At 39.7% G+C, this 22,955-nt stretch overlaps 1 protein-coding gene across 2 annotated transcripts in view; it reads right to left on the reverse strand.

The window, feature by feature from the left end:
- Positions 1-50: 50 nt before the first annotated feature.
- The window catches only part of MYH11 (myosin heavy chain 11), a 54,781-nt gene continuing 31,876 nt past the window's right edge, over positions 51-22,955 (reverse strand). For both annotated transcript variants that reach the window (XM_086622406.1, XM_086622407.1), the window contains 31 exons: positions 22,502-22,620; positions 22,183-22,335; positions 21,565-21,738; positions 21,191-21,364; positions 20,586-20,700; positions 19,462-19,655; positions 19,171-19,292; positions 18,986-19,055; positions 18,681-18,841; positions 17,747-17,855; positions 16,702-16,833; positions 16,200-16,406; positions 15,668-15,805; positions 14,869-14,992; positions 14,241-14,412; positions 13,443-13,655; positions 13,155-13,299; positions 12,862-13,068; positions 11,356-11,460; positions 11,101-11,253; positions 10,421-10,669; positions 9,948-10,160; positions 9,030-9,242; positions 8,177-8,338; positions 7,288-7,416; positions 6,648-6,736; positions 6,279-6,402; positions 5,923-6,131; positions 5,252-5,360; positions 4,473-4,645; positions 51-461 (listed from right to left, as the gene is read on the reverse strand). In XM_086622406.1, the coding sequence (XP_086478532.1) occupies positions 323-461; positions 4,473-4,645; positions 5,252-5,360; positions 5,923-6,131; positions 6,279-6,402; positions 6,648-6,736; positions 7,288-7,416; positions 8,177-8,338; positions 9,030-9,242; positions 9,948-10,160; positions 10,421-10,669; positions 11,101-11,253; positions 11,356-11,460; positions 12,862-13,068; positions 13,155-13,299; positions 13,443-13,655; positions 14,241-14,412; positions 14,869-14,992; positions 15,668-15,805; positions 16,200-16,406; positions 16,702-16,833; positions 17,747-17,855; positions 18,681-18,841; positions 18,986-19,055; positions 19,171-19,292; positions 19,462-19,655; positions 20,586-20,700; positions 21,191-21,364; positions 21,565-21,738; positions 22,183-22,335; positions 22,502-22,620 (4,796 nt within the window). In that variant the 3' untranslated portion in view covers positions 51-322. The remainder of the gene's footprint in view (positions 462-4,472; positions 4,646-5,251; positions 5,361-5,922; positions 6,132-6,278; positions 6,403-6,647; positions 6,737-7,287; positions 7,417-8,176; positions 8,339-9,029; positions 9,243-9,947; positions 10,161-10,420; positions 10,670-11,100; positions 11,254-11,355; positions 11,461-12,861; positions 13,069-13,154; positions 13,300-13,442; positions 13,656-14,240; positions 14,413-14,868; positions 14,993-15,667; positions 15,806-16,199; positions 16,407-16,701; positions 16,834-17,746; positions 17,856-18,680; positions 18,842-18,985; positions 19,056-19,170; positions 19,293-19,461; positions 19,656-20,585; positions 20,701-21,190; positions 21,365-21,564; positions 21,739-22,182; positions 22,336-22,501; positions 22,621-22,955) is intronic.

Genomic DNA, 22,955 nt, shown 5'->3' on the forward strand with positions numbered 1-22,955 from the left:
TTTTTTTCCCCTGCAACAGTCTCTCAAATCCTCTGTAAACTATAGTTCACTGGGATTTAAATCATCTGAGCTACTAGAACTCACTTTCTAGAAGATTCTTAAAGTGAATGGGTGTTAAAAATCCCCCGCTTTTTCAAATACACTTCATAGTAAGATAAGTTTTGGAGTACTTGTAACGTTGATCTATACATTGGAGACAAGGCAGTTGTGCTTTTATCAGTCAGAGGAGTGGGTGTATGTGACCTTGACACTAAGAGCAGACTTATACAGTGCTAAATATCGTCCTCCCTCCCCTTGCTGCAGTGCAATTTTTAAAGCGTGTTTATTCACTGGCTTTTGTTCCATTGAAATCTCCGTCTCTTGCATCCATTTCTTCATCACCTCCTTCTGTTGCATTCTCAATTACTCTTCTGCCTCCAGATCTACGGGGTGGGGCAAAAGATGCTGGCTCATTTCCCCTCCTGCAGTAAGAGGGGGGGGGAAAAAAAGTATAAAAAAATCAGGTCATTTTCAGTCCTTACAAATAAGCATAGAGTTTCATAACAGTACCTGTGGGGCTGATGTTTTTAAATGCAGAACAGCCAAGAGCTGTGGGCCTCTAATATAACTTTCTGTTCTGTAGCATAGAAGATTAATTTGTGGATGGGTTGAGGCCCCCAGTTGCTTGGAACTGTGATGGGATTCCTGTTCTTCTGCTTATAGTTCTCCTCTAAATAGTCTCATCTGCCCCAACCTCCCGCTACTCATCCCTTCATTTCACCATTTTTCCCTGTGGTGACTGCAACTGGTTGTGCAGGGAAGGAGTGGGAAAGAGGGCTGCTTGTACCCACAACAGCAGCGGAGTGTCCTTCCTGTCCTTTTAGAAGAGCAAGGGGAGAAAGCGAGCTTGTGATGAATTTCTGACCTTCAGTCTGAAAATAAGCCCACCAGTTGCTGAAGGCCCATGAGACCTGGGACTGGAGCAGTGCTGCAGATGTTAGCAGATGTTTTTGAGCCCACAGTCCCTCTCTGCGAAGGCTGTGTTGGTCAGAGCACGACAGGTGCTTTGACATGTATGGCATCCTAAGCTGTGAGTAGCTCCAATCTCTTTCCCAATGGAGAGAGGAAACTATTGCTGCTTTGGAACTGTGTTTCAACTCAGGTGCTGACACTTAACAGTGCAAATGTCTTGCAGAAGAGCTTACAGAACAAGCTTTTTCACATCTTACCCCCTTTTCCCTTCCCATCCCCATATATTTCACAGCCATAGCCCAAGGGAGGGACATTTGAGTCCTCAAGGTTAATGTTTTACAGAGGTGTAAGCAACTGAGACAGAAGATGGATTTGTCTCTTCTTGACCTCCGTTGCTGCTGTGCTACAAAACGCTTAAGTTTTGTAACATAGCCTCTCACTTACCCTCATTAAGCAAACCTTTGTAAAGGCTTGAGACCACAGACATAAGCAATAAAATAAATTGATGATTGCTGAATGTTGTGTCAAAATTACTAATTTGGCGTTAAATATATATGACTTTGCACTTTTGCGTACAGCAATCATGCATAAATATTTAAAGGCTTGTCTTGTCCTTGCAAAAGACTAAGACGGTTTTGTCCTTTCTGAAGCAGCTATTTAAGTCCGAAGTTCAATCTTCTGTACAGGGGAAATGAGTAGGAACATTGGCTGAACTGACTTATTTTGGAGGCACAAATCTGTGTTTCCAAGGTGGAAATGTGAGGTGTAGTCTCTTTTCCACAATTCTGCCCTTAATCTTTGGTGTGAGCAAGCAATTAGCTGGATAATAAAGCTTTATCTAGGATCTGCTAGTTAACCTTAGTTGTTCTGGTGCTGATGGCAGGTATTGATCAGAAGAAGGCTATGTCATTTCTACCCTGGCATGCACTTGGCAGAGTCTAACAGCAGTGTCTGCTATTTTATGATAGCAGATATTATTACTGTTTACAAGAACATTCTAGTTAGGTCAGTAAATTCATTAATTCTTGTCAATAAAGATCTTGATCTTCATCAGGAAGAGCTCTTTACCCCCTTGGACTCCTGCTATCTGGACCCAATTACTCACAAGTCATTTGTAGGATAACTCTTTATGCTGCAATAATTCTCTGAAGTGCTCTAAGAGAACATGGAACTCGTGGAGAGTGAAAACAAGAGTCTAACCAAATTGTGCAGTACAGCTTTGGCTATAAAGTGCACTCCCTCTTAACATAAACTGTTGCAATACATATAACCTCAATAATTCTTTAAACTGGTGTTGGCCTTGTGGATAAACACTTTTTGTTTATATGTTTTTTTAAACAGGTTTATGGGTTTGATAGTATTCATGTGGTCATTCACATTCGTACCTTTAGAATAATGAGTATGGTTGAGACAAGACTTAAGCATTAGTGTTTGCTTAGCGTATCGGTATTTAATTTACCTTTGAAAAAGTGCTACTGGAGTAGTGCTTGAAAAACAGTCTGACTGGAAATACTAGGCTGACTAAAAGGCACATGCAAGGACAAGACATCATCTTTAAATATTTGTGTATTCACAACAAAATCCAGCATATGTAAAATAGAAGATATACAAATATTACAACCAGTAGCTCTTTAATTTTTGCAACAGCAGATATTATTCCTATCTCCAGAGACTGTGATAAAGTATAACATAATGCTGTGCTAGGTTACAGTGTCAATATTAATTTCTGTGTCCGTGCTTTATATTTTAATAACAGTACACAAGCAATGTAATGTCTGCAAAACAGCTCTAAAAGCCTAAGTAATAGCTCTTTGTGAGCAATACAGGCACAAAGCACTATATAATGAGGCAAGATTTTCTCTTTTTTCTGTGATTGTGTGGTGTGTGATAAACCACATGCAAGTAAGACCTTCCCAAATCTTTGGTGAGTTAGATGGGCTCTTACCTTAGACTCAGCATTACAATATGTGTAAGAGATACCGTGAAATTCTAATGACATGCTGTGACACTTCATTAGTCTTTTTAATCAATTTTACTAACCAAAGGTGTATTTGATTTGCAAAATTTTAATCTTTGTGGGTGTGCACAAAGATGAAGTGCAAAAAAGACATTTTTCATGCAGAAAAATTCAGAGTACTTTATTAGGTACTCTATTGGTAGAGCTTGTGAGAATGCAACATTGGTAAATCTACATCAGTATGTAACCTACTTATAAGAAAGATGTATCACTGAACAGCTGATGGTAGCTAGATTATTGTAATATTTGTTTCTTTTGATAAAACAGATTAATGCCAAGATATCCAAGCCTTCACAGTTTGCAGAAACCTCACATAATTTTTACTTGGGCCAAAGAAAATGGAAATTTGTGCACACAAGCTAGCTGCAAAGTTGAAGGCATGGTACCTGCTTAGTCATGCGAAGGTTCCTGTGTCCCTCTGAAACAGAGATAGAGAGTCCTGGGCAGTTACACTAAGCACATGGTCATGATCAGAGGTAGGTAGATTACTTTTCAGTAATTAAACAAAATGTATTACAGCCAATTACATTACATTTAAATAAAACATAAAAGAGTCTTATGCTGTTCTATGTAAAAAGGACTGGACACAGCCACTCCTTAAAGCAAGCCAGGAGCATGCAGCACCCAAGATGGTGCTAGTGGAAAAGGCTACCACATCCCTAACTCTTCACTTTGAAGTAAATCCACATCTGAAGGTTTATGCATGTTACTGGTAAACACGCTGGCAAACTGCTTCAAGAACACAACTAGGCAGGTGCTTTACTTTGATCTGAAATACTGTTGGTTTTAGGTGGAAAATGAAGTTTCATGAAGTCAGCCTCTTTATTTCAGTGAGTCGGTGTTTGTCAAACTCAGTGAGTGCAGGAGAACTCAGTTATGTAGCTGACCGATCGCAGCTTTATCTTTTTCCCAGTCAGTTGTAAGGAGAAAACACAAAGGGACGTTTTGACCTTTTCCTTGATCTGATGGCGCTGAATCCCTTTGTGGTGAAGTCCAAAGAGCCTTTTGGATGAGAGTCATATAATGCGCTTTGCCTTTTGCCACCTGTGATGTTGTCTTAAGACTGTTTACGATCATTGTGTGCGAGTTGTGCATGTGTGAGAGAGTGAAAAGCACAAGCATTTCTACCCTTTTGTGACTGCTCTGTACAAATAGATACAGCCGTTGTATACGGGGTGTTTTCAAAAGCAACCAAGCCTAATTCTGTTCCTATTTAAGCCAACAGGAGTTTTGTTTAGAGAAAGAGAAAGGCCTGTGCCGTGTTATCACATCTGTTCATCTCAGAGCTGAAAGCCTGAGACTGCTGCAGTCTATAAAATGCACTTCACCTTCTGACCTCGGCCTCTTGTTGCATTTACCAAGCTAATACAAGGAGTGAGTGACTTTTCCAGTATTATCAGTGTCTGTTCTTTACTTGAATGGATTTTTTTTGCTTCTCTAGTTTAGTTCCAAATTTCAATCTGTCAATGAGTGGGAACAGCTATCCCAAACAAGGGCACTCTACCTGAGCTTGCTCTTCAGTGCTGCAACCTCGCGACCCAGGGCTTCGTTACTCTCCGTAGCTTCATCCAGCTCTCTCTGCAGCTTCCTGCGGTTTGCGTTGATACGCTGAGACTCTTCCTCAGCCTCCTCCAGCTGCCTTTTCAGTTGCTTGAGTCGTGTGTTGCCCTTCTCAGCCTAAAGGGAAATTTTAGAGTAATGCTTCAATTCAAAACAGATCTAATAGCTTTACATTCCTCGTTTTAGTTTCATACTTCTCTTGAGAGATTTACTGAGACATGGCCTGAATCAAAGGTAGAAGCTTAAAATATAAAAAAATAAAAAATAACTTTGCTTTGTGGGAGTTCATTTTACTGTTAGATACTGTATTCAGACGCTACCTTGTTTATTTTGCTGCACAGTCCTACCTCAGCTTTTCTGGCCTGCAGGTTGGTGTGCAGTAGGTAAAGCTACAATTTTAAAACAAAATGTGTTCATCATCTCCGTTCATATACCAATAAGGATGTCTTGCACAGCACAGTCCTATGCATCACAGTGCAGTCAGACTGTTGCAGCTGGCTGGTTAACAAGGACTAGTGCTTTGGCACTTGACTCAGTGTAGAAAAATTATATTGTCCTGTCTTTTAGCAAAGGGCTATATAGCTCTCCCAGCATAGAATTGAAGCAGACAGTCTGCTTTCTAGAGGGGTATTTCTTTGAGACAGAACACGGAATCTTCCTTTCTTAGGGTGAAACCTGAAAATCTCTGTGCCCCAGACTAGGGCTCTCATGACAGTCTGATACCTGATCTTTGTACTGCTCCGCTTGCTTTCTCTCGTCCTCCACCTGCAGCAATGCATCCTTCAGCTTCTTGTCCTTCTGGCGCAACGTCTTGGCTGCAGCCTGCTTTTCTCTGCAAATGACAATGCAGCATTTGGTGATGTGGAAGGTCTGTAATCTTCACCTGCCTCAGGCATGTTGCTCATGAAACTGGCTCCAAGGATCCATATGTTAAAGGCCTTACTGAATTCAACAGATGAATTCAAAGCAAAACTTAAAGGTCATGTTCTCATGATTAAAACCAATATGTCTCTTTGCTATATGCTAGAGGTGCTTCAGGAGATCTGTTCTAAGACATAAGGTGATTTCCTCAAGAAATAATCCTACAAATGGTACAATGTGTTATGGCAATTAACCTCTCAAGGTTATAGGGCAATAACTCTAAAATGTAGGGCAGCAGATCCTTGCCTTTGATACCAGTAGAACTTTTCAGCAATAAAATGGTTTTTAATCAGAACCCGTAACAACTGTAGTTACTGGCCATGTTTTCTAGAAACGTTAAGTGAGGGAGAGACCTTATGAAGCCTTAATGGCATGGAGAGCCTGATGACACAAATCCTGTATGCCTTTTTTTACTTTCTGTCTCATGATCTGGAACAATAAATGAACAGCTGTGTCCTCTGGGAGACCAGTACCTGGCTTCCTGTTCCAATTGCTCTTCAAGAGAAGCAATTTTGGCCTCCAGAGCAGCAATTGTAGTTTTGAATTTGGACTTCACAGCTCCTTCCATCTCCTGCAGCTTACTCTTCAGCTCTTTGTTCTGCCTCTCCAGTTGCTGCCGAGCATTTTCGTTCTTCTGTGCAGCTGAGCGCTCTGTTGCCAGCTCGTTGTTCAGCTGCTCTGCCTGCAAGAGTGAGAATGGATGCTGTCAAAAGCATGGCATGCTTTCAGAGAAAGGACAGGTGGCAATTCTCCAAATATTTTTTCAGAACCACAAATGGCTTTGGCTGGAATACAAACAGAAAATGGCACATGCTGAAATGAAGTCTACCTGCTGTACTGCTTTCCTCATGCGATCACCCATTGCCTCTATGTTGCTTTGCTCCTCTTCTAACTCTTCCTCCAGTTGGGCAATTCTTGCCTCCAGGCGCCGTTTCTCATCCTGAAGGCTTGTCCTGTAAGTTTAAATTTAATGAGTGTGTAGTTATGGCTCTGACCAGCTGAATGTGTCTGAGACTACTCTGAACTGCCACTAGTACATAAAGAGAGAACTAGACATTTCAATAAAACTAGTCATATCTGTGCGTGTTGTGTTGTCAAGACCAGATGGTTGTTGGGAGGGGAACATAACTTCTCTTGGCAGCCGTGCAACGTTCAGCAGCATGTTTACAGCCTTGTGAGTAATCCAGTCTATTCCTACCTTCCAGAAGTAGCACTTGCAAGTTCCTCTGCCATCTCTTCTTTCTCCAGATCTGCTTGTTTGCGAGCTCTCTCTGCAGCAGCCAGATCCTAGGAGAAAAAAAAAAAGGTACCGTAGTAAAGAAATGAGCAAGTAAGTGTTCAGACAAATGGTTATAGCATGATACACAGGACTGTAAACTTTCTAAGACTGGTATAAGGTGGATTGTCTTGCTAATGGAATAAATTCTTGTCATATCATGAATCCTAAAAGTACAATGACATACACTTTAGCTGTCAGCTGGTTTCTGTTTTGTTTTAGTTAGATTGCCATTTAATGCACGTATGAATAATAGCACTAACAAGACTTCAGGAATTTATAGCTATTGAAAGCAATTTGTGTTGGATCATGCAGTTCATTTCCCTTTAAAGCTGGTGAACTGTGCCTTCCTCCAAGGTGATTTTTTTTCAGCTTGATCTGGCTGTGCTCGGATGTAGATCCAGCAACGTTAGTGGAGTGCATGGAGCATATGACTCTTGTAACAAGTGCTGCTTATAGCTTTCCATGCCTGTTATCTATTATATTATTTCATTGCAGTTCTGTTTTGCTACTGAAGGTCATGTGTAGTCTGCTTCATACTGCTGTAGGTTTCCCACATTACCTCTTGAAGCTGGATGAGTTCTGCTTCCAGGCCCTTTGCTTTCTTCTCATTTTCTCTGGCTGTAGCAAATATTTCTTCTCTGGCAGCCCGTGCATCATCCAGCTCTCGTTGGTAATCCTTCATCTGAGCCTTGTTGAATAACAGAGATTTATTTTTATCTGGCTTTATTACGATTTCAGGAGAAAAAAATTTGGACAGAATAGAACACAACATTTACATAGTCATAATGCCTGATTAAATTATATTTTCTGGAGACATCAGCTAACAAAGGTTGGAAAGGTCTGAAATGCTATTCCAAGAAGAGCCATGCTTCCACTTGCACGCTGTGGCTTTTGTAATGTCTTTGTCCTTATTTCCTCTCAATGTTTGAATACACGTGCAGTCTTAATCTTTACGATACATCCCTTTTTGTTTTTCAGCTGTCAGCATATGACAGAACAGTTGACATGGAGATTTACAGTATAAACAGGAAAATGCTAATTCAGAGACAACATGATTTCTGAACAGTCTTTTGTGCTTTTAAGTCAAGTGTTAGAACCAGAATTGAAGCTCTATAATAGATTTTTATCCTGTAGCCCTTTCTCTACGTGGGAATCCATGTTTTCCTTCACGTAGGTAAGTCAATAGCAGATGAGTGTTGGCCAGAGAATTATGGAAGCTCCCTGCAGTGATGAAATTTAGGATTTCAATGGTTTGCCATGTGAAGTTTTTCGTTGTCATTCAGACTGAGCATTACAGTACAGATACTTGAATCTGGGAGTCTAGTTAAAACCTCCCCTCTAACCTATCATCTGTAACTGGCATCAAGTTCACAAATGTCACCTGGCTTTCATCTTGTGGCTGTACAAAAGACAGCAGTGGGAAAAACTGTATTTGTGGGATTGTATACCTGTAATTTGCGAAGCTGTTTGATGGCTTCTTCCCGAGCTTTATTAGCAGAATCAGCTTGGCTTTCTAGATCTTTAACATCAATCTCCAGCTTCTTTTTGGCTGCAGCTGCCAGGGCACGTTGCTTCCGCTCATCTTCCAGTTCCGTTTCATATTCATGGAGCTGATTATTAAAGAAAACAACTTAAGTTTAGGAAAGTCCTTGAGCACTCTTAAAACATTCTGTGTATGTTTGAGTAATGTACACAGTCCCCTATATCTTTATAAATTGTGATTTCCCTGGCAATTGAAATAGATTTCATTTTTGTCCAAAAATTAAAGACTCTTTGAAGGAGTCAGCAATTTGTGTTCTGTATTCATGGAAAATGTATATTACAAGATGATGACTACAGCAGTTGCCCTTGCTGTCACAACACTACAGATAGGCTGTGTCGTGTCTGTTTTCATTTCCAATGCTTTTGTATCCGTTCAGCTGCCTTTTTTCACTTGCACTGAGAATACAGAGAAAGTTCTTATGACCTTCTCAGAAATAACAATTTGTATGTTTTATACTATATTAGTTGTGTTAAATTTATACATCTGTTAGCAATTGTGCGTCTGCTATTGAAACAGGAAAAAAAACTTATGCAATGTTTTGTGCCTTTTTTAGTACAATAACCTACCCATTGTTATTATTATTATTCAAATATAAGACAATATAATGTTTTCTTCTCATCCTAATGAGATACTAAGAGTAATGGCCAATATAATGTTTTCTTCTCATCCTAATGAGATACTAAGAGTAATGGCATGAAGTAGAGGGCTTTCAGCTGGCTCGGTTAGATATTTACAAAGGCAATAACAGGGAGTGGTACCTGTCTAAGGAGTTGTCGTCTTTTCTCCTCATTCTGTTCGTCTCTGGCTTGTAAATCTCTTTCAAACTGGCCTTTCAGGGCCTGCATGTTAACCTCCAACCTGAGTTTGGCATCTTCAGCAGCCTGTAGCTCATCCTCCAGCTCTTCTAATTGTGTCTTCATCTCTTCTACTTGCTGTTCAAGGGTCCGTTTAGATTTCTCCAATTCGTGGACCTTTCAAACAATGAGAAGTTAATAGACTTGTTATAAGTAATAAAAATAATTCTAGTCAAACACAGTCTACCTGCAGTATAGGTCATTTTGAAAATATCAGTGGTGGACAACAAATGAACTAATTAGCATTGAAAATGGTAAATTAGCATTTTTTGTACACTGTCAAATCTGTCTCAAAATAACCTGAGATTCTCTTCATCCCAAACTTTCATTTTTAGTCTAGTCAAGTATCATAATTAAATTTATTTAGAATTAGAAGAAATATTTTGATATCACTGTAATAAAAGAGGTGATGGACAACACGTCAGTGGAAGTTTGCTGAAGCTGTACAAGTAAATGTTAGGCTGGTGGCAAAGTCAAATGAACTAATAAAATCAGATTTGTGGAGTTTAAAACTTCAAAGCTGCTTAATAAACTAGTAAACTCTTTAGAATCTCTTCAATGTTTTTTCAGTATTAGAAATCAATAAGAATCTTCTTTGTACTTGAAGTCATGTTAAAAATAAAGATGGCTTACAGTTACTTTGCCAAGTCTCTTGGAAGTTTGGGCCCAAATGGGATAATTTTTGAATTCTATATGAAATGTCTGATCTTGCTGAATGGATTTGTGTGCTACAGAGAATTTCCCACACTGAAAACAATGATCTGTTTGTTAGCTGCTATTTTAGGTTATTGTTGTGGGAACTGTTCTAAACCCAAAACTTACATTCTTGCCAACATCATCTTTGGAGCTAACAAGATCTTCCATTTCAGCTTTCAACATTTTGTTCGTTCTCTCCAGTTCTTCTTTGGCTTCCAAAGCCTCTTCAAGTGCTCGGGCCAGTGACAAAGCCTTTGTTTCTTTTTCTCTAGCTTCAGCTTCTGCTCTGTCCCTTTCATCTGCGTATTTTGAAGAGATGTTTTTCTCTTCAGCTAGCATCTGTGAAAAGGTAGGATTAATACAAAAAGTCATTAGTAATAGGGTTTTTTCTATGGCGACTGTCTTGTCAGTTGTTAATGACAGAGAAAAATCTTTGCTTTTTTATAAATGTATATAAATACAAAATTAACCAGTGTATGTGTAATTAAATTTTAGTTTATTTTTTGTCCCTGCTTTACCTTTTGCTAAACCGGTGTAGCCTCTGTGAGTTCCAGAGAAGTCAGGTGATAGCACAGCAAGGGAGAATCTTAAATCCATACCTGATCAAACTTCTTCTGTTTTTTCTCCAGGTTGGAGACTAGCTGACGCTGGTTGTCTAAGTCCACCACCAGGTCATCCAGCTCCTGCTGGAGTCTGTTCTTGGTTTTTTCCAGTTTGTCGTAAGAAGCAGCCTTTTCCTCAAACTGTTGTGTGAGGCTTTCAATTTCCTTCTGAAATTTCTTTTTGCCTTCTTCCATGATTTCTATTGTGCTGGTATATTCCTGTAGCTTCTTCTTAGAGTCAGAGAGCTGAAATTTGAATTCAGAGGAAAAATCTTTAGAGCAGTGACAACAAAGCTTGGCAGAGAAGATGGCCATGAGACAGCCAAGACCCAGAAATGTCATCTAATTTGAACCATGTGAAACTAGTGACCAGTTACCCATCAACTAGCCTTCATAAAATGAGGCAGACCACAGACCTAGTATGCACATACAGGCCTAATGTGCAAGACTATCTTGGGAGCTACCTTACATTTGTACCTGTCCTAAAGGTCACACTTTAAAGAGAAGGGAGACTGCTGGCTCCATTGTGGAACTTCACTGATGCCATCTGGGCTAATAGCACTAGTTCCCTGAAGAGCCATGTGCTGTGCCAGGATAGTTCTACAGATCTAAAACCTCTGGAATTACTGACAAAACTCTCAATGATGCAGCTAGTGATTTATCTATGGCACTGATACCTGTATTGTCAGCGTTGAAATATGTCTCTCCAGATTTTGTTTTGCTTCTATTTCTTCATCCAACTGCTCTTGCAAGCTGTTCTTCTCATCCTCTAACTGACGAAGCTTGGTAGACACGTTTAGCTTCTGCCGTGTTTCTTCCTGAAGCAGCTCCTACAGTCACCACATCAATTGGCAATACAGACATTATTTTAGGTCTTTCTATAGTGCATTTTGTAAATATTGTAGGTGAGTTTTTACTGGATGAAAGCTTACCTGTGTATCTTGTAGCTGGGATCCTAAAGTTGCAACATCTTTGGTCAATTTGATTGTCTTGCTTTCTGCTTCATTAAGCAAACCAGTAACGTTTTCAACCTCAACCTATGAGACACCACAGTGAATAAACTCAGTTATTTTGCACAACTTCAAAATCTTCCTCCAAACTTTAGTTTGCTCTAGATTGAAATCTTAACTTTGAACAGGATCTGAATCTGCTCCCATGCTTCTGGGTCACCTCAAGCACCAACAGAGTTCCTAGCTTAACTAGAATTCACAATTTTGCCATAATTTTCTGGATGATATGTGGGATTTAAGTCCTGTGAAATTCAATCTACACACAAACTCTGCAGTGTCTGCACATGTCATCTTTGTGACCTGTGTATTAAGACCCTCAAGGTCGAATGCCATTTTTGTCTAGTTCACCTTAGTATTTTATGACTCTATATCAAAACCTAGTCATATTCATAAGGCAATACTAGTATATTGTTTTCAATGAATTGCAAAGGGGAATGGGAGTCTGTGGATTTTCCTTCCTCTTTCCAAGTTTGACAGAACTTGGTGCATTTTGATTATATTTTCTTATTTATTCACTAAATTAACATAATAAAGAAAAGCTTACTACTGCTATGAACAAAGTTGTAACAATAAGCTTAATTAGTATTTCTGGACATCCAACATCTGCCAAAGAACCATTTTAGATTATAGCAGCCTTCCAGTACATAAAGGGGGCCTACAGGAAAGCTGGGGAGGGACTTTCTACAAGGGTATACAGTGATAAGACAAGGGGTAATGGCTTTATACTGAAAGAGGGTAGATTTAGATTGGATATAAGGAAGAAATTTTTCACTGTGAGGGTGGTGAGGCACTGGAACAAGCTGCCCAGAGAAGTTGTAGATGCCCCATCCCTGGAAGTGTTCAAGGCCAGGTTGGATGAGGCGTTAAGCAACCTGGTGTTGTAGAGAGTGTCGCCACCCGTGGCAGGGGGATTGGAACTAGATGATCTTTGAGGTCCGTTCCAACCCAAACCATTCTATGATTATCTTTAGTTATTTCTTGTTAGACACAAAATCGTAAATAAGTGAGCGTTCTCATTTCGTTGTCGTTTTTTCTGAGAACTTTGTGTTTAATAGCTGTCTAATCCATTTGCAGAAGCCACCTTCTTATCAATGTTCCCCACCACCCAAAAATGAACGAACAAAAAGAAACTCTGTAAAACACACAGCACAGTCACTGAACCAGTGGTGGCATTATAGACTACAACGTGTGCGGAGGGACCATGAGACTAAAAGCTCTCACTTCCATGAGACAAAGTGGTTGTAATTGTTTAACTGTGTGATAACTGAGGTAGGAGTTCAAGGTAGGAACCCTACAGATGGCAAAAAGATGAGCATTTCAGCTGAAGTTGACAGGGCCGGGATTCATCCAGATATATCCTTGCAGAACAGTATAAACTGGTCTTCTCAAGCCCGAAGTGTCATAGCAAAAGGTCCAACTCCTTCCTACCTGTAACTTATGAACTTTTTCATTGAGTTCTGTCCGAACACGCTCTCCGTCAGTGTACTTGGACTGTAACTCTTGCAGCTGTACTTCCAGCTTCTTCTTTTTGTGCTCTACGTCTTGTTTGGCCTGATTCAGGCTCCTAACTTCATTAGCCAGATCAGCGTTGTCTTTCTCCAATGACTGTTTGGTCTTATCCAAGTTTGCTTTAGCCTACAAGCATGAAGTGAAGAAAGATGATCTATAAAAGGAAACTGTTATTTAGTGGATAGTTTTCAATAAGATGGATTTCTGTTTACCCGTTTGAATTGCTCCAGCTGTTCTGTTAGCTCTTCCACAGCTTGAGTGTGCTTTTGCCTCATCTCCTGGACCTGGGCTTCATGAGTTCGAGTCTCCTCCTCCAGAGCTCTCTTCAGCACTGTGACCTCCTGTTCACGCTTTGCTCTGGAAGGTAACACACATAAATGTAGCAGCAGCAGCAAAGGGTGTTCCAGTCACTGGGAAAATAGCACTACTGCACGGTTACTAGACAGTATTGTACTGAGCTTGGTGACGTTTTTTTTGGCCCATGTGCTACTTCTCCATACCTGAGCTCTTGCTGGGTGGCTGTGGTATCCAAAGTATCCTCAAGCTCTGTCTTGAGAGCCTCCAGCTCTTCACCAAGGTCTCTCTTCTGTTTTTCTGCTTTGTTTCTTGCAGCTCTCTCAGACTCCAAGTCTTCCTGGAGATCAGAGATATGAGATTCCAATTCACGGATCTTCTTGAGGGCATTGTTCTTCTGACTAGTTTCATCTTCAAGCCTGAAAAGAGAGTATTTAATTTTATATATTTAAAAAAAAAAATTATTTCACTTTGAGGAAATGAGTATACAGAGATTGAAGGTTTATAGATTCTGTGCTAGAAAGTACGAAAGAAAGAGGAGGGACTGACACAAAGGGGATCTGGCAGCTGTACTTTATCAAGACACAATGCCTGGAGATGCTGATCAGCCAATTCAGCATAAGTTTTGGTTGAGTGTTGTCCCTCTTAAATTTATACAGAAAATCCACTGAGACTCTGGAATGGATCAAAGTCAGGCTCTTAAGTAATCTCTGCCTTTTGCCTATGAAGTATGTTGTTACATTTCATTCTTTACTTGACAGAACTGCCAATGCCATTGGGAAGAGGAGTTTTCATTGACATCTAGAGGTAAGATTATGTGTCTATGGGCAAAAAATAGTATAATTATTTTTTGCGAAAGGAGATTTGGAAAACAGGGAATGCATGCAGGGAGGATGTAACTGAGAGATGAGATTCATGGCTGCAGCATCTCAGTGTCTGGGAAGGGGAGAGACGTGTGTTCTAAGACGGGTTTTCAACCTGTATGTGGATTCAGGAGTGAATACCTGGCAAGAGCAGCCTGTAGCTCTTCCTCCTTCTTGGCTAGTTGTGCCTTCAGCTCAGCAATTTGTGCCTGGAGCTCTGCGATTTGCTCATGCAGATCACTCGACTCCCCTTCCAACTTCCTCTTAATTTTTTCCAGTTCTTGTCTGCTCTTCTCTTCTTTCTTCAGTCGCACTGAAAAAAGTAAGGATTTTGGTTGTGGGAGTGTGTTAGTGCAAGGAGTCCTTAATCTGATCTAGAACTTGGGCAAAAAAATGTTCTGGCCTCCAGTGAGGCCATACATTTAACTACAAGTCATTGCATTTCTGAAGCAACATGCAATACCTTACTGTCATCACTTATTTCTAGCCACCCCAAAGAATCATTTATTTTCTCCTTAAGAAGCATTTTTTTCCCTCAATTTTCTCTCCTCTACTCTTTTGTATGTAAAAAAAGAAAAAAGGTATCTATGATTTCTGCACCCTGGACTTTTGGTGAATCTCACAGACAAAATGGTTTTGGCATAAGAAATTTGGAAAATACCACACAAATTTTTTTTAGAAGTTCTCTCCACATTCTCTTTATGTTTTTTTTTGGCATGTGCCAGGGCAACAAAAAAACCCTGATATAAATCCCTTTTGTTCATGTTACCTTCAAGTTCTGAAATCATAGATTCGTGTTTGTTTTTCAGCTTCGTAAGATTTTTGGCTTTTTCTTCTTCTTCTGCAAGATTTGTTGTTAGATCACTTATTCTTTCCTCAAGAAGTTTTCTTTCCTTAAGAAAAATAAAATATTTTACTGTTAACAATTTACCATTAACACAAGTGTCTGTCATTGTTGATCGTAAAGCAACTCTTTGCCAACTAAAAACATCCAAGATACGGTATTTTTATACTATATTTCTTGAAACTGTAGTGATATAGTTCAATTTGTCAGTTACAGAGGAGCTGAGGACTGGTGTCTGTGATTTCCATGTTCTCTAATCTGCTGCTATTAGAATCTTTTACTCATTCTAGTGGCTGGTAAGTACAGGGCCCAGTTCAGAGGAGCATCTCTTTTCAAAAAGTACTGGGATACATGCTTACTTCCAGCTTTAATCATGAAGTTTGGTTGAAATTAGTTGAAAACCAAGATAGATATTTACTCTGCTTGGGACCAAGGCAAGATGGCTTCCACTGATTGTGCTTGACTGATGTGGGTATTTCGCTTGAAGATATTGTTACCAAAACAGACCTCAAAACCGGTCATTTTACAAAATTTTGACTTGTTTAAATGAGCATGGAAAAATTATCAGAAAAATTTTCGATAGAGGCTGGACTGATGGTCTGGTGAATCTGTACACCCATGAGGCTGTATAGTCAAGAGTATTCCTGTTGTCTAGCAGAAGAGAAGGTTTTATCTCAGCTTGCACTGTTTTCACAAAGTAAGAAGACGGACCCACAATGCTTACCTTGGTTAGCTTGTTATTCTGATCTTCCATTATGAGAATATCATCTTCCATTTTCTTTATCTTGCCATCTGCTGTTACTTTTTCAAGTTGCAGTTTCTGCCTTGCAGCTTCTTCTTCTTCCAGCTGTTCCTCAAGGTCCTTTGAGGGGAAAAAGAAATGCATGAAACATGAATTCTGGAAATTAAATGCTGCTTAGATTATAGGAAATGCTTAATGTTTGTCACTGCGTGTGGGGTATGTTGTATACCGTTTTCTTTATTAAGAGCTAGAGAATCAGTAATGCTTGGTGATTTAGAAGGAAAGGTTTGTTTAAATAATTTTTTTTAGAAAAAAGATTATTTAAAACTGAGATTGGGAAGAGAACTCTAGAGGAAAGAGCATCAATTGATTGTTCTTCCTTCAGTGGCACAGAAAAATATTCTACAGAGGGCTGCATAGCATGCACTTTCAGAGGATCTGAAGTTTGCCAGTCTCCATTTTTTCTCGGTGATATACAAGTTATTGTCTGTATTTGTCACTTATGCCTCCTTACCAGCATTTGTTGCTGCATCTTTTTCTTTTCTGCTTGCAACTGCTGGCTGCGCTCCTCCTCTTCTTCAATTCTGGCTTCCATCTCATGCAGAATCTCTTCCAGCTCTTGTTTCTTAGCAGCTAAACGGACTCTCATCTCTTCAGCTTCAGCATACAGTTCGGTTTCTGCCTGAAGCTGTTCCTGAAGGAGGTTCTTCTCTTCACAAAGCTACGCCAATGAAATGGACAGGAGGTTAAGACGTGGATTGAGAATTGACCCACAGTGTCTTTTTACTAGATAGTCCTTGTGTACAGGCAGGCAGCTCTACCACAGGTTCTTGTGTGGACATTAGACCTCTGATGAAGTAACTGGGAGTTTGTCTGCACTGAACTTTTGTTCTGGACCATTGCTGTCAATACAGTCATGAGTACAAAGAGGAAAAAAAAAACCCTTTATTGTAATAGCCTCTAGAACTGGTGAAAAAACGGCTAGCATTTCCCAGAGGCTCAGAGCTGTAAATCACCTGTGTGTGTTTCAGTTCCAGCTCCTTCAATTCACTCTCTGCTTTTTGTTGTCTTTCCTTAGTTTTTTGTAGTTCTTCATCCTTGGCCTGCATTTCTTCCTCTTGGCGGGTGACTTGCAGCAGTGGTTTCACCTGAAAATAAAAAGTTTTTTTTAAGAATGTTTCCTGACAGTTTTTATGTTACTGAGCATGGATGGTACTTAGAGGTGCCAGGGTGAGTGGCACTAGTGGTAGGACTGTCTGACATTGCTCAAGTAGTGGACAAATACTGTCCAGCCAGCCTTGAGGTAGGCATCTTTAAACCAGCAAGCCTCAGCAATGCTGCTCTTGGGCATTTCTGTGTTAATTCTCAGAGCCTTGTCAGCACCTCTGTCTCCAATAGTGCCACTTTTTGAATAGCTCCAAGCCTGTTTTCATCCATCGATAGTGTACAAGATCTGCATCTTCTGCATAGAAAGGCAATGTGCACATGCAGGGGGGTGTTACTGCCTATTTCTGGTTGCAGAGGGGATTGCTATTAATGCAAGTAGGAGCAGTTTTCTGAATCCAAACTGAAGGCCATTCTTGGAAAAAAAAACAACAAACAGGCCTTTTAAATAGGAAAATGGACTTAATTTGCTTGAGTGCCTAGCAAGAAGGTGTTAGTGTCCCAGTTAGGGAATTCCTGAGCTACTGAGTCCCCCATAGATCTATAACTCTTCATGTTCAAAAAATTCAGTTTTACTCTGTCTTCTCATTACCCACTCCTGTGAAATTATTTTGTTTTTGGCAATTAAAAAAAGTCCTCAAACATGCAAAATCTTTTATGAATCTCTGCTTAACTAGTTTGTTTTCTTTTCAAGCTAGACCTACCTTTAATGTTAATGGCATTATATAACTATCCAGAGTATCTCTAACCCAAAATTTTGTGAAGCTAATGAGGCTCTCGCCATCAGCTGCAGTGGACTTGGGAACAAGGAGTGTGCCTGACATCATATGTCTGTATCTTGTGCATTTCATTTCTTTTGGAAAGCTGAAGAGAGATTCACTGATAGTGGTCACTCACTTTAGTGAACAGTCTCCACCATTGCCAGTTCCTCAGCTTCAGGTAAGCAGCACAATTTCTTTGGATAACCTTCATTGCAGTCAGCTGTTGCTGTCTCTTGGCAAAGGCTCTGCGATTAAAAACGTAAAGCAAATTTGTTCAGTCTGAGAATACAAGGGGTCTGTGACACGCACACATTAAGCAAAGAAACTCTGGCATGAGAGTTTGCTGATTAGCCACATGGTTTGAGAAATCTGGCACAAATTATTTTGTCACTTAAACAGTGCCTGTGCTTTCTTGAGGAAAGGTGTAGCTTTCTGGTATTTTATTTAGTCTTCTGTTTTTTGGCTGTTTGCACTCCATAGGTAGGCGCAAACCATAAAGTATAGATCTGAATGTAAACATCTTTCCAGAGGACATGGGCACTCAGAACTTGCATTGATCATCATTCTTGAAACCTATTATATTTAAGTTTCTTTGCTTAGCAATTTGAAAGCCTTGGTAGTGTACAGAAGAAAGGTGTTATTGTTAATAGTTTTGTGATATATGGCTGAGATCATGCTAGATGATCAGTGCTTCATGCTTCTTGCGTGTAAGAAATTTTGTTTTACAAATGCCACTACTATGCTGCTACTTGTAATAGTGTAGAAGAATCCAGTCATAGGCTAGGATGCTCTTGCTCCTAGTTTAAATGATGGGTCATTGCCTCAGAGAGCTTACTGTACAGAGGGTGTAAGTACCCTCACAATGTAATTGCATCCCTGTAATTATTCTAGTGAGCCTCTTCTGGACAAGAAGTGAGTCCTTCATTGGACACAAGTTGAGTTCTAATGCAATACAAATAATAGATAATAATAAAATGTCTTAATATCTTCAGTTAGTTATACAGAGATCTAAAGGCTACTGTAGGTACCCTGCTGCAGAAGACATTCTTTTTGTTAGTACATGTTCTTACTTTCTTGCTAAGTAGCCTCGGCACTGAGCCTGGAAGGCGATAATAACGTCTGTGATCTTCAGGTCTCTCTCTTCTTCCAAGTGAGCCAGAACGCCTGTTCTGAAGAATATTTTACTCTGTCCAATTCTGTACAAGTTGGGATCAAGTTCTAATGCTTTGATCTGGAGGAAAACAGGTATATTTCTTAACTCCAGTGCTGAGGTTTAAGGTATTAAAAATTTATTCTCACTTCCGTTTACTCTCAACAGCTTTTGTATAAGAAGTATAGACCTGATTATCAATAGAATCAAAAATGTTTTCCTCACCATCAGTATACAAGCCTGTTTCCCATCCATGAATCCTTTAGGAATAGCATTTGCAGCAAGAATTTCATATCTGCCAAAAGACATTGGTGTTAGGGAGGTTGAAACACATCAGATTATTTTGTACAGACAAACATGTATTACACCACTATTAAGCCCAGAGTTAGGACTGAGTGTGAGATTCCTACCGCTGGCGGAACTCCTGGAAGACAATCCTGTTGGGGAATCCCTGCCGGCAGATACGAATACCTTCCAAGACACCATTGCAGCGCAACTGCTCCAGCACTAAATGGGCATCAAGTTTACCAGCCTGAAAAGAGAAAGGAAAGTATTTTTAGCACAGTAGTAATTTACAAAAATGTTACTGGCTGTGTATCTATGTTTGAAGCCATCATTCAGCTCTGAAATGTGCTGTTACAGTGAGCAGCTCAACACGAATAATGTGCCAGGAGTCTGAAAATTGAGCATTTGAAATTTACCCTTTTTTCATGATTTGGAATGATACAGCGGACAAAGTTGGGATTGGTATTCCTTAAGGTGGTCATCAGTTTGGTCAGCTGCTCCTTATAGAGTTGGCCAACAGTACGGAACATGCCTTTCTTGGTTTTTGAAGCACTAGGGAGTGAGCTTTCAGTCATCTTGGCCATCTGGTCCAGCCCAACTATACGGTCCACTGAAAGATAAAAGAAAGTATGAATGGAACTGCTTGTATAAACTGTCCTTGCTTCACACTACGCCTGTCACTGGCGTTGTGAAACTGCAGCTTCCCAAAGAGGACCAATATATTTTTGATACAATAGAAGTATACTAACAAAGGTACTGGAAGACCCTTCTGAGCAAATAGTCGACCTCTGTCAAATGTGAAAATGAGGATCTTTGTTAACTAGTGATAGAATGGAGCAAGTGAATACACAGAATATATTTTATTTTATGTTTACTCTAAAAAGGACAACCCTGCAAAATATCCCATTAGTAGATTGGTGTCAGAACCAGGAACAGTATCTCTTGACTCCCGTCTGTTACTCAGTGGTTCTCAAAGTCTGGCTAATAATCTCCCTCAGTTATTTGATAATTCAGAGCCACCTTGCAGGTGTTTGCTTGCACATTTATGTCCATGTAGTAAATACACTGTAGTATATGTGTTACTGATACCTATAATCTTTTAAAAAACAAAGTGTTTTATATGCATGCAGACATTTTTCTGATGGAATTTAGTTGAGATTATACATCTCTGGAGAGAACTGTGCAGGACTGCTGGGAAAGGAGCGTGTAAGGTAAGTCATTCATAAACCACAACAATAACCTCTGTTAAATGAGGTCTACAGTATCACATATTCAGCAATGTTATAACAGTGTAATGAATAATTTTTATTCTCTTGCTGAATAATATTAAGTAAGGAATTTTTTATAGTGCTTAAAACTATCTAATGATGCATTCCATAAATATGTCCTTAGAACACATTATTCTTGTTTCTTAGTTCAGTCTCTTCTATGCTTATAATTTTCACACTTGTGTCCTGCCAGCAAGGGACAGCTGTCAAAAAGTTCTAGTAGAAGTTTCTCCCTTTAAACCACATTACTGGTTTAGAGTTGCAATTCATACCATCTTTCCAAAGATCTGCTACAAATTTGTCTGAAGACTGGTTCAGCAGAGAAGTCACGTTGTCATTTAGCGGATCCATGTTCTTTGTTAGCCAGGCAGTTGCATTGTAGGTAACCTGCAGGAAACAATGCTACATCAAAAATCTGATCTTAATAAAGAAATCTGGACTGTCCGAGAACACAGGGCACTGTATTAACACAAAATCACACAAATAATAGTAACGTGATAAGCTTTCTATGGTTGAGAGCTTAGCTGAGTATTTATTCTCACACGTACTAGCAGCTGAAAAGCTTCTTGCAGACATATCCATGGCAGGGCACCTGCCCTGACTTTAAAAAAAACTACTTGCTAGAAAGGAATCTGAGTTACTTGAATTTTCAGTAACCCCAGTGCTCGTTATTTTTGTTTTCATGTGAGTTTCGCACAATTGTGCATCTTTTGCAAATCTTATTTCCTTTATCATGTAATTAAAGCACTTAATATATACATTATATCATTAAAGCTGTCCCTTATCAACGTGGGTACTGGACTGTTTCTTTTTTTTACCATTTGGTCATCAGAGAATCAAAGTTCTCTAATTCAGAATAACTCAATCTGTCCAGTACCTTTCCTGCGTAGTGCATTATACAGAACTCGGTTTTATCTTTGAGTTGCTTGGGCTTCTGGAATTTGGGATGGTTGCCTTGTTCTTGACATAGTTTCTCCACAAAGGATGTGTCAGTAGCTTTGGGGAACCAGCACTCTTCATCCAGCAGAGCCAGGACACCCGGAGGGTTGGTCTGCAATGTGAACAGTATCAGATCAGTATCATCACAGGCAGAGACAAAGAGTGAGCACCACCTTCTTTATCCCTTATGGTACCAGACATCCCAGGCAACAAAGGATCTGAAATACCTTAAACAGCTCTTGTATTGTACTGATACATAACTGACCCTGGTGCCACCTGTGTAGTGTACCACCTCTAGAGATACAATCTTACCGGTCTTTCAATCAGTTCAATGCAAGGTTGCAGGTCAAGGCCAAAGTCAATGAAATTCCATTCAATGCCCTCTCGCTGGTATTCCTCTTGCTCCAATATAAACATTGTGTGGTTGAAAAGCTGTTGAAGCTTCTCATTGGTGTAATTGATGCACAGCTGCTCAAAGGAATTGATCTGTGAAGAGGGGAAAAAAAGTGAATTCCTGATGTTAGAAAGGGACCTTCAAGAGGGAAGTTAAATGACAAGATGAAATTTACTATCTTCTTCTATTTCTTTTTACATATTACAATAATTCAATAACTCAGTAAGTTCTCAATCTTTGCGACTGAGACCTATTCAACAAACCATAAAAAGCAGACCCTGGCTCTAAACACCAAGCCCCACAGAAGCCCATTAGGAGCCTGCTGCCAGCACCCAGCCCTTCCTGCCCAAGGGAAGGGCAAGCAGCTGGGTGTCATAGGCTTGTGGGTGGTGTTGGCCATGAGCTGTTAGCCAGCTTGAAAGAACTAAATTGTTTTTGTGGCTCTTAACTTTGATTATTTTTTTTTTGGTCATCCTGTGTCCAAACCACTACATGATAATAAGGAATGCAACCAACTTGTGACCCACAGTACATACCTCAAAAATCTCAAATCCAGCGATATCAAGGATCCCCAAGAAGGAAGCACCTTGTCTTTTTGTTTTATCGAGAGCTTTGTTTACACGAGCAAGAATCCAACGGAAAAGACGTTCAAATTTTGCCTTGGCCAAAGCCTCTATGGCAAAGTCTGCCTGAAAAAAAGAGGAGAAAACTATAAGTGAAAGAAGAAACTCAATTAGCTGCTAATTTATGTAGAGATAATGAGACAGAAATCTGACATTTCCCTTTAGACAAAATGTAAGAAAAAAAAGAAAAAGGAGAAGAGTTTCAGGAGAGCTGAGCAGACTGCATAGATACCTGCTCTTTGGTCTGAGCTTTCTGAACAACATCTCGTCCTACTTTGATCCTTGGGGTTAGAATAGATCTTGTGAAATCTGTCACATTAATGCCCATCAAGTGACACACTTTTTGTGCAGCTAGAATAAAAGAGTGAGATTTTATTTCAGATGGAATTTTCTCTTAGCAGGTCAGCAAGTGTGAATACGAGTAGCTCAGTAAGTATGTGAAGTTATTTATCTTCCTTAAAAGTTCCTCTGTTGTACACACAGGAGATGCCAATTGCCATAAAAGTATTATTAATGATCCAAGCAGCCGATTCACTGTTCCTCAATTTATGGATGCAAGATTACTAGAAAAGGTAATGATAATTGATCTGATATTAAGTATGGTATATCTTTTAAAGCCTGTGACGTTCATGTGTAATAACAGTTAAATAAAAAATACTGACAAAGAGTGCTTACTCAGCTGCTGT

This window comes from Tauraco erythrolophus, chromosome 17 (assembly GCF_009769465.1).
Source record: "Tauraco erythrolophus isolate bTauEry1 chromosome 17, bTauEry1.pri, whole genome shotgun sequence".
In the NCBI taxonomy this organism is placed as follows: Eukaryota; Metazoa; Chordata; class Aves; order Musophagiformes; family Musophagidae; genus Tauraco; species Tauraco erythrolophus.